We start from the raw sequence: 26,764 nt of genomic DNA, 5'->3' as shown, positions 1-26,764 counted from the left end.
CTGATTTAGACCAATTTAGATGCACTTACAAGAAGATCAGGCAAATATATGGACACTGTTTGCCATGAATAGTTTCACCATCTCCTCAGATTACACAGAGATGATTCCTTCTGAGAGTGACTTTTCTGCCTTTAAAAGCTTAAAATTGCAAAAGAATCCTGGTGAGGAAGATGCTACACAAAAATGAAAGACAAGTGCCTGTACCTGTAGAGTTTATTGAAATTTGTCAAAGTGAAACAAGTAACAGGTTTAAAGAACAGCATATCAATGTGTGTGCTGATAAAAGCAGCAAAAAGCAATCCCCTCACTGAAAGTAGCGATGCTAAAAGTTACTGAGTTTAGACTGGGCATTTGCAAAAGCTAGGAATGAAAGATAGTCACCCTGCACTTATGCTTAAAAAACACAAAAAAACAAAAACAAAAACAAAAACAAAAAACATTCTGGATGACAGGTTTGGAAGGGTACACAATTCTGGCTCCTTGAAGGCAAAACTATAGAAAACAACCTTATCTGCAAGCCCGATGCTGTCAAGTTTCACCATGGTACAGCATCCATCATTCAGTTTCTAGTATTTTGAGCCTATGCTATGGCCTAGTGATAGGAGAAAGAATCCAATACAGCAATGCACAAATTAAGTATGTTCTAGACCACTTTACAAGAATAAGGAGAAATTGCCTTACATCAACAGATGCCTTTAAAATTGCACCCACTTTCAAACTTACAAATAACAGTGGATTTGCATGTTTTAACAAAACCTGTAGCCACTAAATAATCTACATGTTCAAATACATCTATTGTGACAAAACGTTTATTACCTTTTAAAATAGCAAAACTGAACTATGCATTTTCCACAATGACCTTAACCTAAACAAGTCCACCTCAGGACATACAGATATAGAGTAAACTCTTTCATATCCAGCGTTCTATTATCCAGAACTCTCAAGTAACTGGCATTTTAACCATAACTAGATGTTAGTTCCTTTTTCCATAAGTATAGTACAGTGAACTTATATAGTATAAGTTTACAATGTGCAATAGTACTGTACTACACCTTTTAAACAAGATTCTAGTCTCCATAGTTGTTTAAAAAAATGTAAACTTTCATATATGAAGCAAAAGTTGTCCTGTTTGTATCCACAATTCTGTGTTTAGGTGCTGAGAATTCCCACTGTTTCATTTCCAGTGCAGGTAGGAAGAGCGAAGTAGGCTATAGTGTAGATAGGACTCAGGTGCTTCTACCACAGTGCAAGACAGAATCTAATAAAAATCTTATTGCTGCTGTTGCAGCTCCATTTGCAAGTCCTATTTTTTCTGTTTTAATTTTTACGTACTCATTCCATAAAAAGCACCTATCTTCATGCAAAGAAAGTTCCCTAGTTTGCAGACGCACCATTACAACACTTTCAACTATTGCTTGGAGCTCTGCGAAACAGCAGCACAACCAAACCCATCTCAACCTCTTATCACCTGCCCTTTTGCTATCAAAGAAGCTTGCAGACAGAAACAATGCTAACACAGGAAGGATGTAAATTTCACACAGCTGCTTCCACCTGGAAGCCTGAGCTATAGCCACTTGAGCTTTAGCAACACAAGGGATACAGTCAGTTCTTGACATAAGTCACTTCAAAACGCGTTGTTTCACACCTACACCATTGAAACTTTGACATACAAGACGCAAAAATTTCTTGCACCTAAGTCATTAAGAGAATGGAAAATTAGTGTACCCTCCCAACATCCTCTCTGACTCTTGTGTCTCAAACTGCACAAAGGATAAACATGGTTTAAAAATGTACTTTGGGTTAGGACCATTTCTTTAACTGTTGTTTAAAATGCTTTAAATGCCTGGCGCGCTATATGAGTGGTATATTAGGGTTTGAATGCTCACGTACAAAAATTTATGCTCTTACACTCCTTATTCCCTCTAAGGGAAAACTCATTCTAAGTCATTTCACTTTAAGGCGTAACTTTACAGTCCCTATCCCCTGCATATACTGAGAACTTTTATCCAAAGTACAGTGGTTGCCTTCACCTCCTCCCAGTCTTCTGCATCAGCCTCTGGCTATCAGCTTTAGCGCTCAGGCTAACAGGGATGGGTTAAACAGGTGCTCTTCTTTGGCCTCCCAGAATCCACCTTGTCTCCCTGACAGGCTCCCCACCTGGCAAGGCTGGTAATCCCAGGGGGAGAGGGGTGTGGATCCCTCCTGCTCCAGCCCCCAGGGTGAAAAGGAAAAACAGGCAGTCCTGTAGCATTTAAAGGACTAACAATTTTATATATCAGGTAAGTATCAGAGAGGTAGCCATGTTAGTCTGTTCCTTCAAAAACAACAAGAACTCCCGTGGCATCTTACAGATTAACAGATATTTTGAAGCATAAGCTTTTGTGGGCAAAGACCCACGATGCATCTGCCAAAGCGGGTCTTTGCCCGCGAAAACTTGCGCTCCAAAATATCCGTTAGTCCATGAGGTGCCACGGGACTTCTTGTTGTCTATACCAGTAACGCGCTTTCGTGGGTAAGACCCACTTCTTGCGATCTGGAGCAGGTATAAGAATCCAGGGTGTACACAGATGGGGGGAAAGCGGAAAAAGAAGGGCGGAAATCACCTGTCGTTAATTTACTCCTTCCACAGGTCCTATTAACTGAAGTGGGACGGGTGCCATGATTCCGGCCAACAGCAAAGGCGGTGGCGCAGCATCACCCACCTGTCCCGGCCGGGGCGCCCCGCAGTCACCCCACCCCCTCCCCGGCACTCACTTGCCCTCCTGGCAGTCGTAGAGCACGATGGAGTCGTCGTCGCTGCTGGAGATGACGGTCTCGCCGTTGGGGCTGAAGTCGAAGCAGTTGATCTTGTCCGAGTTCTCGCGGAAGACCTTGGCCACGCGGAAGCTCCGCAGCACGTTGTCCGTTAGCTTCATGCCGCGCGGCTTGCGGGGGGAGGGGGGGCGAGGAACGCTCGAGCGGGGCCTGAGGAGCCGGGCCGGGGCCCCGCGCCGGAGAAGAGGAGCCGGGCGGCGGCCGGGAAGACGCGAGTCTCGGGCAGGGGCCGCGCGGCGCCCTCAGACGGGGTCGGCTCAGGCTGTGGAGAGGCGGCTCCTGCTCATTGTGTCCGCCATCTTCCTGCTACAGGGCCATCCCGGGGCGGGAGGGAGCGGCAGCGGGGCATTGTGGGCCGCAGCGGGCGGGGGCTGGTGAGGGAGCGGGGGAGCAGTGCATGGCGGGATTGGCGAAGCGGCGGGGCAATGCATTCTGGGACGGCGACGGGAGGGGGGGGAACTCGGGGAGGGGAAGCAATGCATTGTAGGAGCGCGGGCGATGACGTCATCGACCGCCGGCTGGGCCCGGCGGCCATTTTGTGTGTGGCAGGAGGCCCTGCTGTGATGGCTGCGGCGCTCCCCCCTCCCCCCCAAGGGCCGGGGCCCCCTTTCTGCCCCACAAACTGGGCTAGCAAGCCCCTCCTTAACCTGGGGGGCTGCCAGACCCCCGACCCCACAGCCAATCCCTGCGCCACACCCTGGCCCTCAAGCCCCCCCCCCCCCACTACAGAAGGGGGTCACCAGGGTTCCAAGCGTGGCCAATAGACCCCCTTCTCCAGAAACTAGGCCACTAACTTTCAGTGTCAGTGGACCACTAAGGCTGACTGCGAACCCACAGCCCTGCTGGGCCCCAGAGCTGCTGTCCCACCTCAAGCCAGTCACCTGTAGCCCCGTCCACCAGCAGGAGTTGGTGCAATGAGCCACCTTGTCTCTGGGGCTGAGGAGGTAGATTTGTTTGCTGCCTTGGAAAATTCCCTTAGGCCTCCGGTTGTGGCCACTGATTTCATAGATGAAGTCAGTGGGAGCTGCAGGCATTTAGCTTGTCTAGAAATTAAGGCCCTGCGGTCGGGAATCAGGCCCCCCCAAACATGTAGGTGCCCTTCTGTAGGAAAAATAATTGGCCTTTTCTACAGCTCAATTTCCACTCCTGTACTAGGGGCCTAATGACAGAGTACTTCATACAGTATGCTGGGATGGATGGGGAGTTGTACTGAATATTTAAATGAGTGCTCATTTTAATTTGTAATTTACCCTAGTTACACTGCTAAGGTATCAGTCTGATTTTATTTGCCAATTACCGATGCAAAAGAAGGGAGGGGACTTAAAACTACCGGCCTGATGTCATTCTTGTTTATCTGAGGGCAACAGGAAAGAAGAGGCTACTGGTATGGTGTCATTTCCAGCCACTATGTTGGAAGCTGGCAAGACTGCTGCAGGAAGATCTTAAAAGGGTAGGATGTTCCCTATAATTGACATATATGTCCAGAATCTCTGTGTGATCTTTAGACTGATTCCTTCTCTTTACCTTCGTTCTCCTTTATAGAAGTTGTCTCTTTCCTAGGGTCTGATCTAAAGCCTACTGTGGCCTTTGGACAAAGCCCCTAGTGCTTCTGTGATTGCTATCACAATCATGACGCAGCTAGTGATGCGGAAGAAAAACAAATCATTTCCTAATGTAATGTTCTCCTTGGCTACGTCTACACGTGCAGCCAACATCGAAATAGCTTATTTCGATGTTGCGACATCGAAATAGGCTATTTTGATGAATAACGTCTACACGTCCTCCAGGGCCAGCAACGTCGATGTTCAACTTCGACGTTGCTCAGCCCAACATCGAAATAGGCGCAGCGAGGGAACGTCTACACGTCAAAGTAGCACACATCGAAATAGGGATGCCAGGCACAGCTGCAGACAGGGTCACAGGGCGGACTCAACAGCAAGCCGCTCCCTTAAAGGGCCCCTCCCAGACACAGTTGCACTAAACAACACAAGATACACAGAGCTGACAACTGGTTGCAGACCCTGTGCCTGCAGCATAGATCCCCAGCTGCCGCAGAAGCAGCCAGAAGCCCTGGGCTAAGGGCTGCTGCCCACGGTGACCATAGAGCCCCGCAGGGGCTGGAGAGAGAGCATCTCTCAACCCCCCAGCTGATGGCCGCCATGGAGGACCCAGCAATTTCGACGTTGCAGGACGCGGATCGTCTACACGGTCCCTACTTCGACGTTGAACGTCGAAGTAGGGCGCTATTCCTATCTCCTCATGAGGTTAGAGACTTCGACGTCTCGCCGCCTAACGTCGAAGTTAACTTCGAAATAGCGCCCGACACGTGTAGACGCGACGGGCGCTATTTCGAAGTTGGTGCCGCTACTTCGAAGTAGCGTGCACGTGTAGACGCAGCTCTTATGTGACATACTCAGACTCTGATGACACATTTCTGACCTGACTTTTTGGACACGCAAAATGTTGTTGCAATCAGGATGTGAGATTCTGTGGGTAAAATAGATGCAATATCAAAATTGTTAGCCCTGGCACCTCCTAACACTGAAAGAGCCACTAACACTTTCCAGAAAGCTACAAAGAAATCTTTTTCTGCAGATGATGCATGTTCTGAGTTTTAGGCATTTGATCCCCATCACGGGGATCATTTGTATGAAAACAGAATCTTTGTTTTTTCGTAGCTTGTCTTCCTCTGGCATGTGCACTGTAATTCAGACCTACATTCTTTTATCCTCTTCTCAGCAGGGCTGTTTAAATACTGTTTCACACGTCGGACTGCTTCCTCTCCAGGGCTTCTTCCACCACCTCTAAAATAAGTGGGACCTCATTCTAATCTCTCCCCACTTTTACGTTAATGCAAGTCCATTGATTTCAGGAGTTGCTCATGGTTTTTAACCAGCATGAGGCCAGAATCAGACCTTTAGAAAAATATAAAATAGAAATAGCACTACTTTCTAATCCCAAACACTGGAAGCAGGAAATAGAAGAGGCATCTTTTTGATCACATCAGATACTCTTATTGTGTTGACCTCAGCTAGGAATTTCAGAGTGGAATGTGTGAAGAGTTTCAAAGGGAGAGAGTTGACTAGAAGTCTAAAGGAGGATTATTATTTATTGTTTGTATTGCAGTAGCAAGTAGGGGCCTTGGTCATGGATTAGGTCCCCACTGTGGTTGGCACTGTACAAAAAACAAAGAGTTCCCATCCCAAAGATCTTACAGTGCAAAGTATAAAGAAGAAAGGGCATCAGCCAAGATGGTATTGATTTCCCATCCACGGTTCTTTTTATTTTTTAACAGTATTGTTAACTAATGTAGAAACGCGGGTGATGTCATAGGGATTTATGACTACAGAGGGATAAGCAGTAGGGAAAGAGCAGCAAAAACGTCCCTGCACCCCTCCAACAGTTACCAGCACCTGCCCCTTCTGTGATCAGGCCTCCAGCTCCAGAATTGGGCTGATCAGCCATCAACAGACTCACAAGTAGGTGGGTGACGTGAAGACATGGTACTCTTTCTCAAATGACCGCCAAGAAGAAGTAAAAAGCATCAGGAGTGTTACCTACCAACTCTTTGTTTTGGGAACCAGAGCATGGCTTTTGGGAAGCCAGGGAGTGATATTTATGGAAAACAATCCTCTCCCCCAACGCCTTTGCTTGAATCAGAGACAAAGCACTGAAACTGTCAGTAATGGACACACCTAAATCCCACCAACAAGGGTGACTGGATTAAGGAAACACCCCTAGCCTCATCTGCATTGAAGATAGAGCAGAAAGACATCTTCATTAGCATATTAAATGGAGAACAGCTTTTCCAACCCAGGAACTGTTGATACTGGGCCATTTCCACCTTGCTTAATAGACCTTGTCAGCTCTGGCCCTCCCTCTTTCTGGGACCTCACTCTTTAAATACCCCTCTGAAACCACCCCCCCCCCACTCATGCATCTGTTGAAGCGGGTCTTTGTCCACAAAAACTTATGCTCCAAAATATCTGTTAGTCTATAAGGTGCCACAAGACTTCTTGTTGTTCACTGACATCTGGGATACCCAAAACAGAGAAGCACTGCCTGATGGGAAGTCTCTGCTCCAGATGCTAATGAACTCAGGCCTGCTCACACCCAAATTAGTCATTATCAGACCACTTGTAGTAATGGATCCTATTGATACCCAAAATGCTGAAACTGCCTAGTTGCATTCTGAGCTTTTTCAAGGAACATCACCCAGAGCCAGGCATGATCTGTCTCTATTGTATCACCTCTGTTTACCCATAATCAAACCCAGTGTTCTTGAACCATTGTGCTGTCTCTACAAAAACACCTACCCTTGCTCAAGAAACTGCTCTGATGCCTGGATATAAACGCTACATCAGTTCCATTGAGAATTCATCATCGCCTGCCTTATTGTGCTGGGGGCTCGGCTTGTCTCCTGCCCTCTGGACCCCCCAGCTACCACCACCTTCTGGGACCCCCAAGCAGTGGAATCTCCACAGAGTGGTGAGCTCTCTCTCTCTTTCTCTCTAGGCATAGCCTCCAAACCTTGCCTTATGTAATTAGTTATCCGGTTTGCTAGCCCTAACATTTGTAATCCGTTTATTTACGATTGTAACTTTTAAATATATATTCACTACCCAAAAATAAATAACTTTCATTGTCAAGCTGATTGCCTCTCTCCTTTTCTTCCTCTCTTGCTCACTCTTCCTCAGGGGTGTTGTTTTGGCTTCCCCATTCATTCTGCAGCAACACTTCTTGTACCTAAGCTGAAAAAAGATCCCTGTGGTGCCCAGAACTCCTGTGGGGTTTGCCTACCGAGTGGCTTACTAGCAGACGAATTGGGCTGTGAAATTGAGAACTGGGGAGGGTGTGCTGAACCGGGGTGGCGTATTGGGGTGGCATATTAGGGTGGCAGCTGACAGCGCTGTTTAACAGCACCACTGCGTCCAAAGAGCACAAAAGGGCCACATCTTGCAACTGCTGTGCAACCCAGCCCACTGGGTACAGGGACATATAAGGTATCAGTTTGTGAGTGCTGATTAACTGATCCTCTCAGATGAGCTCTGGCAGTGTGTGTGTGTGTGTTTTTGTTCACCTGGGTCGAGGTGGAAAGACTTTAATCCTGTGGACCCTCGGTCAGGCAGAATAGCTCCATTGGGAGGGAATTAGCAGGAGGGAGAAGTAAAGCTCCTTAGGAGCACTAGTAACACAAGCAACACACTGATGGAATTTGTCACCTCTCACCCCCGAAACCCAAAATAAATGAGCATACCATGAGGTTTTTAAGTCCCGGTCTGACAAGGCCCTGGCTGGGATGACTTAGTTGTGGCTGATCCTGCTTGAAGCAGGGGGCTGGACTAGGTGAGCTCCTGAGGTCCCTTCCAGCTGTAGGATTCTATGAAAAATCTGGTAACAGGAGTAAAAATGAACATTTGTGGAGCAAAAATCTAAGCATTGTGCAAATATCCTCACCAGCAGTACACTGAAGGTGAATGGTTTCAACTGAACTATTCTGCAGGGATTCCCATGAGACAGTAGGAATTAAGCAGCAATTCCTGGTCAGAGGGTCTCAAGTTTTTTTTCTTTTTTTTTCTGAGTGCCTTCCACCCCCAATACATGCTATAAAAACTGGGGGTGTGGGAGAGCCTCAGGACTTCAGCTGTGCAGGGTGGAAAGGCTCATGGCTCCTGTCTCATGAGGCACCTATGAGCTCCAGGCTTCAGACACAGGGTACCAGGGCTCAGGGCTCTAATGCTCGTTACAGTTTCCAGTCCCCTACTGAAAATTGCTATCACAGGTGACATGGTGTGATGGGGTTCAGGGGTCCCCCTGCACTGCACCCCGTCCGCTGGCAGGAGTGACTCTCACTCAGCAGGTACAACACAAGGTTTATTAGGCAACAGAAGCCCAGTTTCTCACAGAAGCGACAGTACAGTAGCCAGAGACAGTCCTTCCAACCTGTCCTGGGGAGATGACCCTGAGGGGTGCCCCTCTGGGGTGTAGCTTTCCCCCTCCTCCGGCTGGCTGCCTTCCAGCTCTCTCTTCCCCTAGCTTCCTAACCGCCGACCCCGATTCAAAACCCAGCTCAGCTCCTCCCTCCTCTTTGTTCAAGGCAGAGGTGTTACCTGCCAGTTGTAGCCCCAGGGTCATCCTTAGCCACTGGGAGCTGCTGCTTGCCTCAGACACCCAGCCTGACTCACACATGCACTCCCCCCACTCCATTACATCTCTCCCCCCTTCCAGACCGAACTGAGCGGGGTCACTTAGCCCGTGACCTGGGGAAGTTCGGGGCCCTCCCTGCGTGACAGGGCATCGGCTATGGTGTTGTTGTTCCCCTTCACATGGACCACCTCCGTGTCGTAGTCCTGCAGGAGCAGACTCCACCGCAGGAGCTTGGCGTTGGCCCCTTTCATGTGATGCAGCCAGGTCAGGGGTGTCCGGGTCTGTCAGAAAACAGCTGTTGATGCGAATGCAGCACCTCCTTGATCTCCGTCTGCTGGGCAGGGGTCAGCTGGTCTGAGAGGGGAATAGACTCCAGCAAGGAGCCGGCTCCAGTCCTTGTGAGTAAATCCACCAAGGGATCATCCCCCTGCCCCTCCCAGTGTCTGCACACGGCCAGCACCAAGTTCTCTCTGTCCCAGTAAGGTTTCATCATGTTCACGTGATAGACCCGGTCGCTGTGGGCCCGGTTCGACAGTTCCACCACATAATTCACGTCATTTAGCTGTTTGACAACCTTGAAGGGCCCATCCCAGGCTGCTTGCAGCTTGTTCCGCCGCACAGGTACAAGGACCATCACTTGGTCCCCGGTGGCATAGGCTCGGGCCCTGGCGTTACGGTTATACCAGACCTTTTGCTTCCTCTGGGCCATGGAGAGGTTCTCCCTGGCCAGGCCCATGAGCTCGGTGAGTTTTCCCTGGAAGGTCAGTACATACTGTACCACTGACTCCCCTTCAGGAGAGGCCGTCCCCTCCCACTCTTCTCTGAGCAAGTCCAAGCGTCCCCGTACCCTCCTTCCATACAGCAGCTCAAACGGGGAGAACCCCATGGATTCCTGGGGCACCTCCCTGTATGCAAACAGCAGGTGGGGTAAGTACTTGTCCCAGTCATGGGGGTATTGATTCATGAAGGTTCTCAGCATCTGCTTCAGAGTCCCATTGAACCTCTCCACCAGCCCATTGGTCTGCGGGTGGTAGGCTGTGACCCAGGTGTGCCGGACCCCACACTTGTCCCACAAGCTTTGCAGCAGGGCCGACATGAAGTTGGACCCCTGATCTGTGAGGACCTCCTTGGGGAACCCCACTCTGCTGAAAATGGACAGCAGTGCATCCGCCACGGTGTCAGCGTCGATAGAGGTCAAGGCCACAGCTTCTGGGTATCGCGTGGCAAAATCTACCACTACCAAAATATATTTCTTCCCCGAACGCATTGCCTTGCTGAAGGGGCCCACTATGTCTATAGCCACTTTCTGGAAAGGCTCCTCTATGATGGGCAGTGGCCTCAGGGCAGCTTTCCCCTTGTCCCGTGTCTTCCCCACCCTCTGGCAGGGATCACAGGACAGGCAATACAGACGGACAGCTGCAAAGATCCCTGGCCAAAAAAAGTTCTGTAACAACCTTCTCCTGGTGCGGTGGATCCCCTGGTGTCCTGCGAGCGGGACATCATGGGCTAGGTACAGTAGGCTGCGCCGGTACTTTTGGGGGACCACTAGTTGCCTGTGGACCTTCCATGGCTCCGCTTTGCATCTGGGAGCCCACTCCCAGTACAGGAATCCTTTTTCCCACAGGAATCTCTTCCTGCAGCCCTCCCCCAGCTGTGGAGCTGGGCTGAGACTGGCCAGTTCCCTCAGCTTCTGCAAGGAGGGGTCTCTCTGCTGCTCTGCCTGGAATTCTTCCGCTGGGGCAGGGGCGGATGCTACTTCCCCATCCCTGCCTGGCTCCAGCACCCCTGGCCTGTGAGATCTGGTTTTTGGGGGCCCCCTTTCTCTCAGGGTTGGCCCCTGTGGCTCCTGTGACTTTGGCTGGGCCTGTACCCCTGAATCTGGGGAGCGCACCCCTCGTTTTCTTTGGCTACGGGTCAGGACCAGGGCACGAGGGCGTTCACCTTGCCAGTTCTCCAGGTCAGCCCCCATCAGTACATCCGCCGGCAAATGGCTGTGCACGCCCACCTCCTTGGGGCCTTCCTTGTCCCCCCATTTCAGGTGCACCCTCGCCATGGGCACCTTGAAAGGGGTCCCATCAATTCCTGTTATCGTCAGGTGGGAATTGGGTATCATGCAGCCCGGTACCACCACCCCGGGTCGGGCCAGCGTCACGTCAGCGCCTGTGTCCCAGAACCCCGTGACCTTTTTCCCGTCTACTTCGAGGTGTTTGAGGCACTTGCTCCACAGAGGTAGTGCCGCCCCCACTCTGTAAACTGACCTCTGAGCATCTGGTCCCCCTGAGGAGCTGGTCTGTGGGGCAGACTCGGCCCAATCCGAGTGCCCATTGTCAGCACCACCCGCCTTGGCCGCCAGCCCCTCTGGCTTCTGGGACCCCACCCAGTTGACTCCATGACCCCCCGGCCGCCTCAACCTGGCTGGGAGCCTGGGGCACTGGGCTGCTCTATGCCCCTTTCGCCCACAGCGATAACAGCCTGGGTCTTGTTGTGTCCCTCGGGCTGGCTGCTCTGTCCGGGCTCTGTTTGGCTCTCTGGGGGGTGGGTGGCTGGCCCCTCTTTCCTGGGCTTGCCCAAGAGGTGGTCCCCTCTGTCGTACAGTTAGGGACCGGTCTCTCTGAGATTCTCGGTTTCTCCGGGACTCCCTCTCCCTCCGGGACTCCCTCTCTTTGTGGGGCTCCCTCTCTTTGTGGGGCTCACTTTCAAACCTGGCCCAGCTGTTTGTGAAGTCATCTGCCAGTTTCCCTGCATCATGTGAGTCCCCTGGCTTCCGGTCCACAAGCCACACCCTCAGGTCAGGTGCGCACATCTCGTAGAATCGCTCCACGACCGCCAGCTCAATCAGGTCCTCTACGGACTGGACTCCCATTCCGAACGCCCACTTCTGGTAGTATTGCTTCAGGCGGGTGGTTGTATCTACATGGGTTTCCTCTGGCCTCTTCTGCGCCTCCTGGAACTTCTTTTTGTACATCTCCGGAGTCAGCCCGAACTTATGCAGCAGGGCCTGTTTGAACCGTTCATAGTCCCCAGGCTGCAGCCCCACCAGCTGGCTGAGCACCGCTGCGGCCTTCTGGCCCAGCAAGGGGGTGAGGTGCCGGAGCCACTCATCTGGGGGAACCTCATGCAACTCACAGGCTCGCTCAAAGACGGTGAGGAACTCGTCCATGTCCCCTGGGTCCTGACACTGGGCCAGCACACGCGTCTCCAAGTGACTGGCCACCCCGATCCGTCTGGCCCTCTCCCCGCTTACCGCAGCTGGGGCCTCTTGGCGTCTCGCCTCTGCCATGGTTCGCTCGTGCTCCCGCTCTCGCTCTCTCTTCTCACGCTCTCGCTCTCTCTCCTTCCGTTCTCGTTCTTTCTCCTCCCGCTCTCGCTCTCTTTCCTTCCGCTGTCTCTCTTGTAGCTGGCGCTCGTGCTCACGCTCTCTTTCCCGTTCCTGGCGCTCGTGTTCCCTCTGCCGTTCCTGGGCTTCCAGTTCCTTTAATTTCACCTCGAGTTCCAGCCGTCGCAGCTCTGCGGCGGGGGACTCTGCCCACGATGGACCACCGCTAGCTGAGCGCGACCTGGCGGGCACAGCGTCTGTCTGACGGCGTCGAGCCCCTGCTCCTGTCGGAGAATGCGAAACGCTTCCCGAGGCTGACCAGCCACTTCCTGCCGGGACAGGCTCTGCCCCCCTGGATCGGTCATTCTCTTCCAGCTGGGCAATCAGCTGGGCCTTGGTCGCCTTCCCCACGGTCAGGCCCCTCTCTCTGCACAGCCCTGCTAGCTCTGCCTTCAGGAGTCGGGTATAATCCATCTCCCCGCTATCTCCCGGGGTATCCACTCACCAGCAGGAGCTGCAGGAATGGCTCTGTTCCCCCTCTGGCTCTTGTGAGACTCCTTCCTTCTCTTGTGCTCAGTCAGCCACTGCTGGGAGCTCATCTGTGGGTGCAGTGCATCCCACTCCTGACACCAGTGTGATGGGGTTCAGGGGTCCCCCTGCACTGCACCCCGTCCGCTGGCAGGAGTGACTCTCACTCAGCAGGTACAACACAAGGTTTATTAGGCAACAGAAGCCCAGTTTCTCACAGAAGCGACAGTACAGTAGCCAGAGACAGTCCTTCCAACCTGTCCTGGGGAGATGACCCTGAGGGGTGCCCCTCTGGGGTGTAGCTTTCCCCCTCCTCAGGCTGGCTGCCTTCCAGCTCTCCCTTTTCCTAGCCTCTAACTGCCGCCCCCGATTCAAAACCCAGCTCAGCTCCTCCCTCCTCTTTGTTCAAGGCAGAGGTGTTACCTGCCAGTTGTAGCCCCAGGGTCATCCTTAGCCACTGGGAGCTGCTGCTTGCCTCAGACACCCAGCCTGACTCACACATGCACTCCCCCCACTCCATTACACATGGCCTTCACCAGGGATGGGCAGTAAGCACTCACAGGCTGGAAGGTGTTTGCCAGGGTTGGCTCCTGGTGGTCGCAGGTGATTTATTTAACTGTCTGTCTGCAGGTACTTACTGGATTGCTGTTCCCAACCAATAGGAGCTGCAGGAAATGGTGCGGACCAGGACACTGCACGCGGCTCCCATTGGCTGTAAACAGCTACTGGGCAGTACAAGTGGGGGTACATGCGTACACGCAGAAAAAGAAAGTGCCAGTGGCCCTCCAGGAGCTCGCCCTCGGGAGCTCTGCCCAGCCTGACAGCTGTTACTGCCCACACCTGGTCTTCATCCTTTATTTTCACCACCCGGAAACCTGATCTTGTGTTGTGTCACTTGCAGAAGGACGAACCGGGCCGGGGAGTGGGGAAGGGTCACGCCCAAGAGGAAATGTATGTACATGCAGAACCTCCTTTATCTGAGCAAATTCAGACCAGAGCCAGAGGAGGTAACAAAAAAATTCAGATCCAGTACTCTCGAGAATGGAACAGGGTGAGGCTGCAGCCCCATCTAGTGGCCACAGGAGAGCTCGCCCACTCATGGAGCTGTGTGCAAATTCATTGCCCCCCTGTGGCCAGTGACGTGCCTGTTCTGAGGCTTTCTTCCCAGGGCTTTCTCTAGACTAGGTTTTATTTCACACACAGTCCTGCTGTCCCTCTTTGTAGCCTGTGTGGAGATAATTGAACACACCTGCCAGCATCACTCAGCAGTACCCACCCTGAATCTAATACAGGGGTTCAACACCCAAGTCTAGTATGAGTCAGCAAAGTAGCCCCTGCGTTTCAACAGCGTCTTGTCTACACACGACGCCAGAGGAGCGCAGCTGCTGCGCTTTAGTGAAGATGCTCCTATGCCAGAATTAGTGGTGCATTCACATGAGTTCACTTCCCGCACTGGTGGGAGGCTGGGGTCAGGAGCACTAGAAAAGGGGGCTATAGCCCCATTGCTTTTACCTGGCTTCAGGCCGAGGGAGGAGGAAAGCCTTAGGCAAAGAGGTAAGACCTTGAGGAGAGAAGTCATGACAGAGTGGGGCCATCATTCAGGCCCCAGTGCCCCCCCAACTTCAAGGAGCTTCTGGCGCTCCCGTTAATGGGGAAGCAATCAAGCAATGCATTTGCTGCTGTTGCAACGCTCCCTCTGTGATGCCTGCTGCCACCACCGCCGTCGCCTGCTCCACTGCTAGCCGCTGTGCCACCGTCCGCGCTGCTACAAGCACCCGAGCCATTGATCACTCCACCACTGTGCCAGCGCCCACTGCATTGTCATTTGCTCTACGGCTGCACTGCTTTACTGCAACCTCTGCCCTGCCTGGGGGTCCCACCACTTAGCTCGCCATGTTACCTGCATGTAGCGTGGGGGTCTCATAAGTAGGGCTGGCTGCTCAGCTCTTGCACTGGAGACACTGCCCAACAACATGTGTAATGTTTAGCGCTTAGACCTGGTTATCAGTGATTTCAGCTCTAGTCACCTGTCGCAAGTCAAGACTCCCAACTGAGGCTAATTAGTGGACACATTAAGTAGCAAATAGCATCTAGTGCGCTGGGCAAAGACCATGCTACCAAGTACAACTACACCTTTCCACCATCCTTCTCACCTGGTCTTTGGCACCACTATACCCCACTTAGTGACTGCCATTTAGTGGAGGGCGACCACCATCAGTCAGGGCTTGGCAAGCACAGTTCTGCTGTCCTTTCCTGCCACAACAAGAGAAGCTACACTTCATCACCCTTGCACCCAATACTAAAGTGACGTTTAATCCAACATTGCCCAAAAGTGATCTTTTGAGCAAAGACGCCCCATCATTCTGCAAGCCTATGCAGAGTCGGTGAACCTATGCAAATGAGGTTGATTGGTGGACTAAGTTCCCCTGTTTAATCACTAGATGTCAGAGGAGAGCTCGTTCAGACCCAGCTTACAGTCGTAATAGAGAGATTGAATGATTTAAAGGCCTCTTTTTCCCAGGATCTGAGAGCTCTGTGCAAGCAGGGGTAAGGTTTGCTAACCTTATACAGACAGGGAAATGGTGGCACAGAGCGGTCTAAGTCAGGCATGTAAAACTCAAAGCCTACTGAGGGCCGCACAAATGAAAACTGATAGATTTCAGGGCCATCAAAGAAAATGCATTTCTATCAAAAGTCCTAATTATTTATTATTATAGATTGTGTTTCAGGTATATTATATAATATTTTTAGGTCTTTGTTGAAAGTAATACAATAATTTTAATTGAGAATTTAATTCTTGATATGAATTTTATTGTTTTATAATTTTATTAATAGTAGATAAAATTTGAGAAAAGACACACCTAGCAGTGAGGGATGAAAGAGAGAGAAAACACTGATGATAAAAGCAGACCAGGGAAAAAAGTCAAATCACAAAAGCCAAAACACCTTGGAGAAAGAAGGGACAGATAGTTTAGCAGTGAACATGCAAAGCCAGGTATCAGGACTCCTGCTTCTATGGCTAGCTCTGCGCACTCTGTGCTGTCAGTTTTGTCATCTCTAAAAATGAGGATAACCTACCACACAGGAAAGGCATGAGTTACCAACACGAATGAAGGAATGAATGAATGAGCTTTGAGATTTGTGGCTGGCAGGAACAACAGCAAGAGTTAATTTAAAGAAGTGGTATCGGAGGGGAATGGAACTGCGCAGACTCAGAAATTAGGGCTGAGAGAAACTGATCAGCACCAGCTTGCTGGTGGAATGTCCCTGATGTTGTGTTACTAACGGTATACTTAAGTCAGAACAGTTCCATTGTACAGTGGTTGCTTTGTCAGTCATTGTGACGGGGTTTGAACGGTGCTTTGGGTAGGTGCAACACAGTGAAACCTCTCCCTTGCCCCAAGAGCAGCCTCTCTCCCCCACTAATGGAGGTTAGAGGTTCCCCTTTCTACCACCTGCTCCAGTGGACCATAGAAGACATCACAATTCAACATTTTTTCCTGCCTAGAGGAAGCAAGGAGAGAGGAGAGGTGTGCTGGGTGGGCCTGAGTGGTCCTCAGTAGGGGAAGAGGTGATGGGGAGAGAAGCCAGGTCAGGATCTCACAGCTTCTGTGGCTATTGTGCAAAGCCCAGAAAGGAGATTTTCTTTCAGTTCCACTGAAGGAGAAACACTGCACTCCCCTCCCCATCTTAGACCTGCTCCCCACCAGTTTACACTGCACTCCCCCTACCCCCAACTTCTCTGCACTTCCTTCTCAGGCATTCTGGGCTTTACACTGCAATCCCCCATTGCACTGAGTTCTAACACCCACTCTCAGAGTCTTTGGGGCTTGTACTCCCCCCTACTGCACCACTCCATGACCTCTCAAGGCCTGCACTGTTCCCCAGTGTAGTGCAGCCCCCATTGCAACACCCCCTCAGGCCCCTACAAGCTTGCAGTGACCCCAAAGCACTACCCTCAGGCCCCATGAGACGTGCACTGCATCCCCACCATACTCCTTCTCTATAGAATTCTGCCTCATGCTCCTCTGCCCCTTGCTCCACCCCCATGGCTCCCTGCCTGCAGCTGCCCCAGGCAGGCGCTCCTCTCTGCCTTGGTCAACGTGGGCTTCACCGTCCCTCTCCTTAGAGTGGTCACACACCCTTCTCTGGCACACATGAGTGTCAGAGGGCAGCACAAACACCAATCCCAGCTCCTTGGGCTGTCCGTGTCTGGCACATGCATATTGCGGACCACAAGCTAAATACGAGTCAACAGTGTGATGCTGTTGCAAAAAAAGCAAACGTGATTCTGGGATGCATTAACAGGTGTGTTGTGAACAAGACACGAGAAGTCATTCTTCCGCTCTACTCTGCACTGGTTAGGCCTCAGCTGGAGTATTGTGTCCTGTTCTGGGCACCGCAGTTCAAGAAAGATGTGGAGAAGTTAGAGAGGGTCCAGAAAACAGCGACAAGAATGATTAAAGGTCTAGAGAATGTGACCTATGAAAAAAGGCTAAAAGAATTGGGCTTGTTCAGTTTGGAAAAGAGAAGATTGAGCGGGGACATAATAGCGGTTTTCAGGTGTCTAAAAGGGTGTCATAAGGAGGAGGGAGAAAACTTGTTCTCTTTGGCCTCTGATGATAGAACAAGAGGCAATGGACTTAAACTGCAGCAAGGGAAGTTTAGGTTGGACATTAGAAAAAAGTTCCTAACTGTCAGGGTGGTCAAACAGTGGAATAAATTGCCAAGGGAGGTTGTGGAATCTCCATCGCTGGAAATATTTAAGAACAGGTTAGATAGATGTCTGTCAGGGATGGTTTAGCCAGTACTTGGTCCTGCCATTGAGGCAGGGGGCTGGACTCGATGGCCTGTCGAGGTCCCTTCCAGTCCTAGTGTTCTATGATTCTATGATTCTAAAACCCCCTTGGCTCCACCCTGGACAACAAGGTTGCGTTATTCCTTCTGGGGCTCCAGAGCAAGTGGGGGCTCATGGTGAGCGACCGGCTTGCTAAAGGTTCAGAGAGGTGCGGTTCCAGGAGGCAGAGGGGCCTATTGCTTAGTGGTCCCCCAAGAAGGGCTGTCACACCAAAGGAGGTTCCTCCCACAGACTATAGAGGGCCAAGATCAGGCACGACCTGTGAGTCTGTGACATGCGTTCAGCTCATAAATGATCGCTAGTCTAGCTGAGATGTAGTGGAGAGCTCAGTTACAGAAAGGCAAAAGAGAAAGATGGTACCTGTCAGTTGTGCAGCACTGTTCTGGCGGGAGCTCGGGGAAGGATCTTGCCACAAAAGCCCTGCATGAAATCCCACCGCTTCCAAACAGCACTTGCAAGGAGGGAAGGTGAGGTGGCCCCAGTAGAGCCGTAGGGTGTGTATGTCAAGTAGAGCTCTTGTGCACAAAGTCCACCACGGTGTCTGGGAAGAGCTGCCTGCACCAGCTCTCGCCTCCCCTGTGAGCCTGGTTGGCATTCAGCTGCCTTCTCTGTGGAAGGCAAGGAGACGGTGGTGCTCCCTTCCAGCGTGGAGAGCAGCAGGAGAGCTGCGCTGTTCCCCTCCTTCCTCACATACAAGGAAGATGTTCGGGGAAGCCCAAAGGTTTTCTAAGAATTGGGGCTCTAAGGACCACTGCAGTGGCCACTAATTAAGCAGGGAAGACTGCAGGTGAGCCCCCCTTCTGCATGCTGCTCTTAATCCTACCAGCTGCCTGCTAGGTCTGCCACACCGTCAAACCACAGCTGCAGCTATTTCTCCTGTGATAAAGCATGTGTGATTTGATGTAACTTAGTATACATGTTTACAAAACTATTAAATACTCACTTTTCATTTAAAGGAAATTAGTCTGGAATAGTGCTGGGCTCTTACTAGGGCCAGCACTGGAGTCTGTACTGGGACCAGTGCTACCGTCTTACTGGGTCCAGTATTAGGACCTGTACTGGTGTCTTATAGGAGCAGTACAGAGACCAATAGTGAAAGAAGAAGTCGGGGCTGTGCTGGGGTCTTACTAGGACCAGTGCTGAGGTCTTTCTGGGACTTGTACTGGGACCAGTGCTGGGAACACTACTGGGATCAGGACTGGAGTCTGTGTTGGAATCTTATGGGGACGAGTATGGGCACCAGTGATGGGCTTTTACTGCATCCAGTATGGGGTCTTACTAGGCCTATTACTGGAGCCACAACTGGGGTCTGTACTGGGACCAGAGATGGGACCAGTGCTTGAGGCTAGTACTGGAGTCTTACTGGGACCAGCTCTGGAACTAATCCGGAGAGTCCTTGTACTGTTCTCAGGAAGACTCCAGCACTGGTCTGAAGGTAGTCCCCAGTACTGGTCCCAGTACAAATCCCAATGCTAGTTCCAGCACTGATCTCACTACTGATCACAGTAAGCCCTGTGTAATGGTCCCAGCACAGCATCCAGTAAGACACCAGTACTGGTAACACTATAGGCTCCAGTAATGGTCCCAATATAGACCTATGTACAAGTCCCTTTCTAATCTTGCAGCTGCATTTTGCTTTCCTGCACTGGAGGCATCCTCCCAACATCCCCTGTGCTTCTCATCTGCCCCGCAATTAACCGTCTCCTTCTGGGGAGCGTGAAATGTGGCCATAGATCATCGTGTGCACCTGGAGCCAGGAAACCCTCACGGTTCGAGTGCAGGCTGCACAGGGTGGAAGTCCTGTCCCACGAGGCCGCTGATTTATGCTGAGGATGTGAGACCAACTGAAGCCCACATCACCATTGGACGAGACTGTCTAACGTGGCTTTTCACTGAGATAAGTTGTTTCCTGTCTCCGGTACTCTGAGCGGCTTTCCCTTCAGCCTTCAGCTAATGCTTGGTTATGACTGGTCCAAGGCTGGTTGTGTTCATGCTGTTCCTGTTTCACCAGGATTCACCCCTCCTCCTCTGGCACCAGATTCTGCCATCGGATCCCTGAGGCTGATCTCAGATAATCACTTTGGGACTGAAACGTGGGTATAAGCCGCTTTGAATCAGGATGAATCTCCTGTCTGGTGCCCTGGGGCAAGGGGAACCCAAAGGGGATGTTTGCAGATCAGTTCAGGACTGAAACTGAAGTGAATTGAAGTAAACCTTATTCTAGTCTTTAAGTAGAAGCTGGCCTGGATTGGGCCATCAGGCCATGTTGATTTTCACACTATTCTCGATAAAGATACTGTACTACTGCTAGTCAGAAGGATCACTACATATATAATTCTGTGATCCGGTGGGAATTACAAATGAGGGTAGAACCCTGCTTGATCATTTGGTTCACTGTAGAGCTGTTTTCTACCTGATAGCTCTCTGCCATCGCTGGCCACTTCCCCATATTTATATTTGGCAACAAACTTTTGTTTCATGTCGCTTGTGGTTGCTGTCCATCAAACAGGGAAACATTAAGAAATCCAAAGTGAAGGATTACACTTCAATGACAGTTTCAAAACAGGGCATTACAGACTCTCACCCATCTTTCATTCCAAACAAAATATTCAATAACAGTATTTCTTGATTCCAAGCGAGAAACGTTCCTCGAACAATTACTGTGAAACTGTAGTTTTTATCCTACTTCATAAGAGATACCCAGATTGTGTCCACGAGAGGTCCTAATGGCACCGTCACATCTATGTCTCTATTGCTGCCCTAGAATGTCGGTTGCATCCCAGCAGACGTGTTATGTGAAGTGTATTGTAGCAAACTGTGGTGGCCAACCTACTACTAAAAATGAACAAGAAATAAGAACGCAGACAGGGATTTACATTGCATTGTGGTAAAATCTGCATCCTTTATAAAAAACAAAAACAAGCAGTCCTGTAGCACCTTAAAAACGTGTTTATTTATTTGGTAATGAGCTTATGAGGGTAAGACACTTTTCTTCACCCACGAAAGCTCATTGACAAATGTATTTATTAGGTAGTCTTTAAGGTGCTATAGGACTGCTTGTTTTTCGTGAAGCTACAGACTAACACAGCTTCCCCTCTGAGCCTATTTGTAAAAGGAGTTAGTGACCATCTTTTACATTACAAGGCAAGTCTTGTGTGGCATGGTAACCCTCAGCATATATGTCCCCACCATGACATAGTAAGATCACAGCAGTCGGCAATTTTGTCAAGACCTCATCAGTTTCATCCTGCATCGCACAGGAAGTGTGCTTACATGGAACTCTGGATCTCAGGAGAGGAGGAATATCTCCTTGCTCCACCAGCTCAACAAGAGGGCGCTTATCTCCAGTGCCCCGGACCGGTGGACTGCACTCACAGAGGAAGCTGGCCTGGGATGTTGCTTTGTTCACATGAAGCAGCAGAAGCCTGGTCTGACGACAAAAAGAAGGGAAATTCCAAAATAAAAGCCTCACCCCTTGCAGTGAAAGGGGCTCGCTGCGGCTGAAGGAAAGGTACAATGTTGAGCACGTTGATGAAAAGCCCAGTCCTATGAAAAGCACAGAGAGTACACATGCCTTATAACTCAGTTCTTGCTCACACACTACTACCCCAGAAGCCATCTCAGTGATCAGCACCCAAACATCCTGAATTCAGTCCCTGCTGTTAGGGCCCAGTTCAGTTAGTTTGGTTCTTGATCCAGTTGAAGTCTTTGGTAGTCCTTCTTCTGGCTGTAATGTTAACTGGCCCTTATGATGCAGCTAGCATAAAGGGCTCCTGATCTTTTCCCAGTCAAAAAACTTATTTTCAGTTGCTTGCGACTATGCTGAGTTTTACTGTTCAGGTGAAATTTCCAGGCTAGCTGCCTCCGCCAGGCTGGCGTAGTTTTGAAAATTTCAGCCAAGACGGGCATCCCTGCAGAACATTTGGACTCCATCAGCTGAGCACTTTCAGGCAGAACCCTGGTCCATTGCACAAGTTTTGACCTTAATCTCTGTGCTTCAGGTGGCCATCTGTAAAATGGTGATAGCACCCTCCCTCATCTGGCAGGCACATTGTGAAGATAGATTAATCAACGTTTGTGAAATGCCATGGCACAACCCACAAGGAATGTCCCAGGGTGGCTGGCCCCTCGAGGAGATGTGCCCTGCCCACCTGTGACTCAGGCTGTTTGCCTCCCCATCTGGAGGAAACGAATTGAAACGTGCAACAGATGGTTATGTGACTAAACCAAACCTTGGGAGGTGGAGGGAGTGTTAGAAAAAGAGAGGCTTGTGGACAATCAAAAGGGGACAGGCTGCGAGCTGGAGCAGAGAACAGTCTCTTCAGCTGAAAACTGATGGGAGGATGCTGCAGTGATCCTGAGAAACCAGGAAAGAAGCAGACACTGGTGGACCAGCTGCAGGTAGGAGAAGACTAGGAGGAGCCTCTTGGGTTATTTTGGGGATGTTTTGTGAGGATAGTTTGAATTATCTTGCACTTTTTGTTAATAAACCCAGACTACAAGGAAGGATATTATTGGCATTGTGAAAGCTTTTTTGGAGCTGTGGTGAAGTCCGAAGAAAGAGAAACTGAGGCAGGGTGCCTCAGAGCCTCCCCTGGCCATGAGATGTGTGGGAGGTGGTTAGCTCTGGTACAAGGAAATGAATAACTCTGTCTTCAGAATGAGGTTTGAATAGTGTGTGGCAAACAAGGTCTGGACCACACATTGAACAAGGAGGGTAAAACGAAGTTTGGCTGGCTGATAATTCACTAAGCAACATCTCTCCTAGGAATAATGCAGGGGACCAGTTGAAAAACAAAAGTGCAAAGCAGTGGGAAAAGGGGCTGCAATCTTTCAAGGAGCAAACTGGGGAGATGTGAGGAGGAGGAGAGAGCTGATCTCACCTCTGTGTGCAGCATTTGCAAGACCAATACTAGAATCCTGCAGAAAGATGTGGCGGCCACCTTTCAAATAGGATGTTGAAACACTGGAGAGGCTGCAGAAAGAGTCACAACATCGCTTTTAGGGCTGGAGGAATGCCTTATACAGAGAGACGTGGGAAGCCCATTCTGATTAGCTTATCAAAAAGAAGATTGAGAGCATTAGACTACATTAGTCCTTTCACAGGGAGAAAATATTGTACCAGGTTTTAAAGGGCACTCTGAGCTACTGGGAAAAGGAAAAACAAGAGTCAGTGACTGAAAGCTGAAGACCATCACATTCGTTACAAAAGTTAGATACAGTAAAGCTAATTAACCACAGGACCATACTAAGGGAAGTGGTAGATTCTCCATTTCTTGAGGTTCTCCCAGGGGTCATCTTGATGTCACCTCCGGATGGTATTGTGGAAGACAGGCGGTAGCCAAGCACAGCCTATCTCGTTCAATATAAGGTGAAATTGAAGTGCCTTTGATATAGTGGAGGTTAGACTAGATAATCTAAGGTCCCTTCTGACTTTTAGCTATGAAACTAAGAAGTAAGTGATCCTAGAATTAAAGGCTGTATCATAGTGTGCACAGACAAGGGAACTAAACTAATATTGTGTTTGCTAGCTTTGTAGCTCTCCTTTCCTAACTTAGAGAGCTTGAATTTATGCCGATAATGTGCTTTCAACAAGTTCTTTTGTGTGTAACTAATTTTTATAAAAAAGGAAGATTAACTATTTGTGTGTTACGCTTTTGTCTATCCATTTGTTGTGTCATGAAGAGTTTCTGATTTACTACAATGGGCCTCATTTGATGTTCTGCCCTTCTCATTACAGTTGCTCTGAGTTTGCACAGTCAGTTTGTTTCTAATGATATTGATCTAATTAGGAGCAAGTGAAATCATTTTGCTGCTTAAGAAAAGATTATGTTTGGGATGTATTTACAAACTACATTGGTAGTCGTTATTAACCGTTTCTGACTAACTAGATAGATTCTGGTAACCTTAAGCTCAAAGTATTTTTGATTTTCTGGATAACTATGGCTGCATGAAAGATCAGTCTATTTTAATGCGTATCAGAGGGGTAGCCGTGTTAGTCTATATCTGCAAAAACAACGAGGCATCCTGTGGCACCTTATAGACTAACAGATTTATTAGAGCATAAGCTTTCATGGGCAAAGACCCTCTTCGTCAGATGCAACCTGATCTGATGAATTGGGTCTTTGCCCACGAAAGCTTATGCTCCAATAAATCTGTTAGTCTGCAAGGTGCCACAGGAGTTCTTGGTGCTTTTTTAACATACGTAATACTAGTATTATTTATTAATTACACCAGCACCTAGGGGCCTCAGACAATGTCTGTTGATTTGGCACCTTGGAGATACAAAACCCCAAGACATCTAGGATGTTCCTGAGCCATAAAATTGAACAGCTGGCAATGTACAACTTCCACGCTTGCAGATTTCCCAGGACAGCTGCCTTCAAAAAGAAAAAGGATGGGTGTCAAGCGTCCTGCACTGAGCACTGCACGAACACTTTGTGAGCGATGGTCTCTACCCCGAAGAGTTTACAGCATGAAAAGGCAAGGCAGAGAAAACAAGGGCTGGTATCCTTATTTTACAGATGGAAAGCGTGATTTGCCCAAGGTCACGCAAGAAGGGTTGTAATCATCCGAGAGGTGAGGGTCTTGGAATAGCCTCTGGCTAGAAGTTGGGGTGGGAGGCAAACCACATAAATCCTTTCAGGGTAGAACTTGATAAATGTCCGAGTGGGATTGCACGTAGGACTGGACTTGGCATCTCTGGGGTCCATGTTCCGAAAATCTCATGGTAGAGCCCAGAAAGGATCTGCCCGCCTGATGGATTATAGTGTGTGGTTGTTGTGGATTGTTTTTTGTCTCCTTCCTCTGAAGCAGCAGAGATGGCTGTAGCTGAGGAAGGGACCCAGGACAGGTTGCCAGCAGTGTCCCCTGTAAGCTGAGCTCTTGTGCGACTGCCCAGGACAGATTCAGATGCCACCTAGCTGTTCAGCAGAGCAGTGGCAGCCACCCATAATGGGCAGTATGTGTTTCTGTGGGGGTGCACTTCCACACACGTCTTGGAGCACATAACAAAATTTATTCCACCTACGGGTGGAAAAATGTAGAGGGAACGCTAATGGCCAGCGTTCTGAGGTGACGCTGAGAGTTCTTTCTCGGGTGCTGTCTTACATGTTCAACATCTAACTGGCTGCAGCACGTTGGAAGGAGTTTTCCCCTGGGTCAGATTGGCAGGGCTCTTGGGCACTGGCACGTTCTGCTCTTCCCTGCTGGTGGCTCACAGTAGTATAGAGTCGGGAGGGCTGGTGGTGGCAAGTAATCTGTGCTATACAGGAGGTCAGATGGCCCCTGAATCCCTGCCCAGTGCCTTAGTTACCAGGCCTATTTTCCTGTACAAATAAGATTAAGGGTGACATTTGCAAGAAAAATCTAAGTCCCACTTTCAAAGTGACTCGGAATCTACATCTCAAGGAAAGTCTTTATGCACAGTTCTGAAAGAGGTTTGAACGTACTGTTTGTGTAGGTTACTCCTTTGCTTGAGGGTACCAGAATCGGGCTTTTAGGTGCATCAGCTGGGTTACGCAGAGTGTGAAGTGCAGGTAGAATCTGGCTTTTACTCTCTTTTGATCGACACTGAAATACACACCAGCATGCCAGAAACAAACAGAGTAGATTAAAAGCCTGGGCTCTCATCTGCAAAACACGCCCAGCCGCCATCGTTAATGCTCACGCCAATATGTCCACAGCAAGACAATACCACTTTTTAAAACTCCACCGAAGCGCACTTAACCCTAACCCAGGCCACTGTCCAACCCTGGGTGTTAAGTGTGGCTCATGGCAAAAGTCCCTACAAGCATGTTGCACCCGACATAGGAACCACTTTGTCTCATCTGACGCCAGACTGATGCTGTATGTTTTTCCCCCTTTTGTAACGGTCATAAACTAAGGGCAGAGTAAATATAACCAACTGTTGGAAGTGAGGAAGTTGTGAAGTGGTATGTCCCTTCTGCTCTTATTTTTAGTAAACGGGACAGTTGTAAGGGCTGCCGGCTCAGTGGTTTAGCTGGGGACTTTTTTTTTTTTGGCCGATTTACTGCAAGATTCCAGTTGAGTTAAAGTGAACTTTTTTCACTTTCATTTGCTGTCACTACTCAGGACTGCCATCAGAAGGAGATCACAGGCAGTGCTTGCACTGCTTTCCATATCACTAACTGGGAGTGAAATACATAGCACCCAGTTCTTCGTAAAGCTCTTGAAATGAATGTGTGCCGAGACCTAAGCTCATTCTCTCTGCCCAGGGCAGGAGGAGTGTCAGCCGCTGGAGTCTCTGTCTCTTTCTCTCCTGTTCCCACTACTAGCTCAGCTGGGGTCAGATCAAGTGGAGCTGTCCAAGTTCCCGACAGGTAATTTTGCTTCTTTCTCATCGCGTTACCAAGCCCGCCTTTAAAATGCATGTGCGCAGCTCAGGTATTAGAGAGAGGGAGCTCACCTGGGGTTATGAATTGGGAACCAGAAAGCACAGCACAGATATAAGTCACAGAGCACGCCTGGGTCCTAGCCCATCCCTCTGCCAGGTCTCCAAGATGTCTGTGCTCGCTGGCTGTGCAGAAGACCATCCTCTGGATGCGTGCATGAGGATGCCACGTTGTAAGTGGCAGTTGCAGGAGTGGGGGGCCTCGGTGACTCTACTGAGGGCTGGAGCTTTGCACAGAGTTTGGATGCTGTTTGGGATAAGAGAAGCATAAGATCCTTTCAGTCTGTGTTAATAGGTTTCTCTTTATTGTCTCATTTCTCTGCTGAGTTATGCCCATTAGGTCTGCTTTGGATTTCCATGTGGGAAAGGGGGATTTTGGGGACAGGCATCCAGATAGGGAAATTAGAACTCAGAGCTGGGGTAGGAGGTCAGTGGCAGGGACATGGGACAAAGACCATGAGAGGGATCTGCTGATTAGATTAGGGGGACCTGCAGCCTGGGAGGCACATCAGGTGTCTCGGATCCAGACCTGGATCTTGGTACTTTGGTGGGAGGGTGCTGGGGAAGAGTGGGAGCCTGGCTTCAGCACACCCTGTACATGAGTCTCCCTGTGCACTGGCCATGAGCTGGGATCCGAGCCCACCTCTGGCTTGGGGCTGGTTGTGGCTCAGATGCCCTCATTAGCTGA

General features: G+C 49.9%; 1 protein-coding gene across 1 annotated transcript in view; it reads right to left on the bottom strand.

The window, feature by feature from the left end:
• Positions 1 to 3,154, bottom strand: part of WDR82 (WD repeat domain 82) — a 30,988-nt gene extending 27,834 nt beyond the window's left edge. The window contains exon 1 of the mRNA XM_075004930.1: positions 2,755 to 3,154. Coding sequence (XP_074861031.1) covers positions 2,755 to 2,915 — 161 coding nt within the window. The 5' untranslated portion in view covers positions 2,916 to 3,154. The remainder of the gene's footprint in view (positions 1 to 2,754) is intronic.
• Between the last annotated feature and the right edge of the window lie 23,610 nt (positions 3,155 to 26,764).

Source organism: Carettochelys insculpta, chromosome 11 (genome assembly GCF_033958435.1).
Source record: "Carettochelys insculpta isolate YL-2023 chromosome 11, ASM3395843v1, whole genome shotgun sequence".
In the NCBI taxonomy this organism is placed as follows: Eukaryota; Metazoa; Chordata; order Testudines; family Carettochelyidae; genus Carettochelys; species Carettochelys insculpta.
The sequence above is the reverse complement of the archived record's forward strand: the minus strand, read 5'-3'. Positions and strand labels throughout refer to the sequence as shown.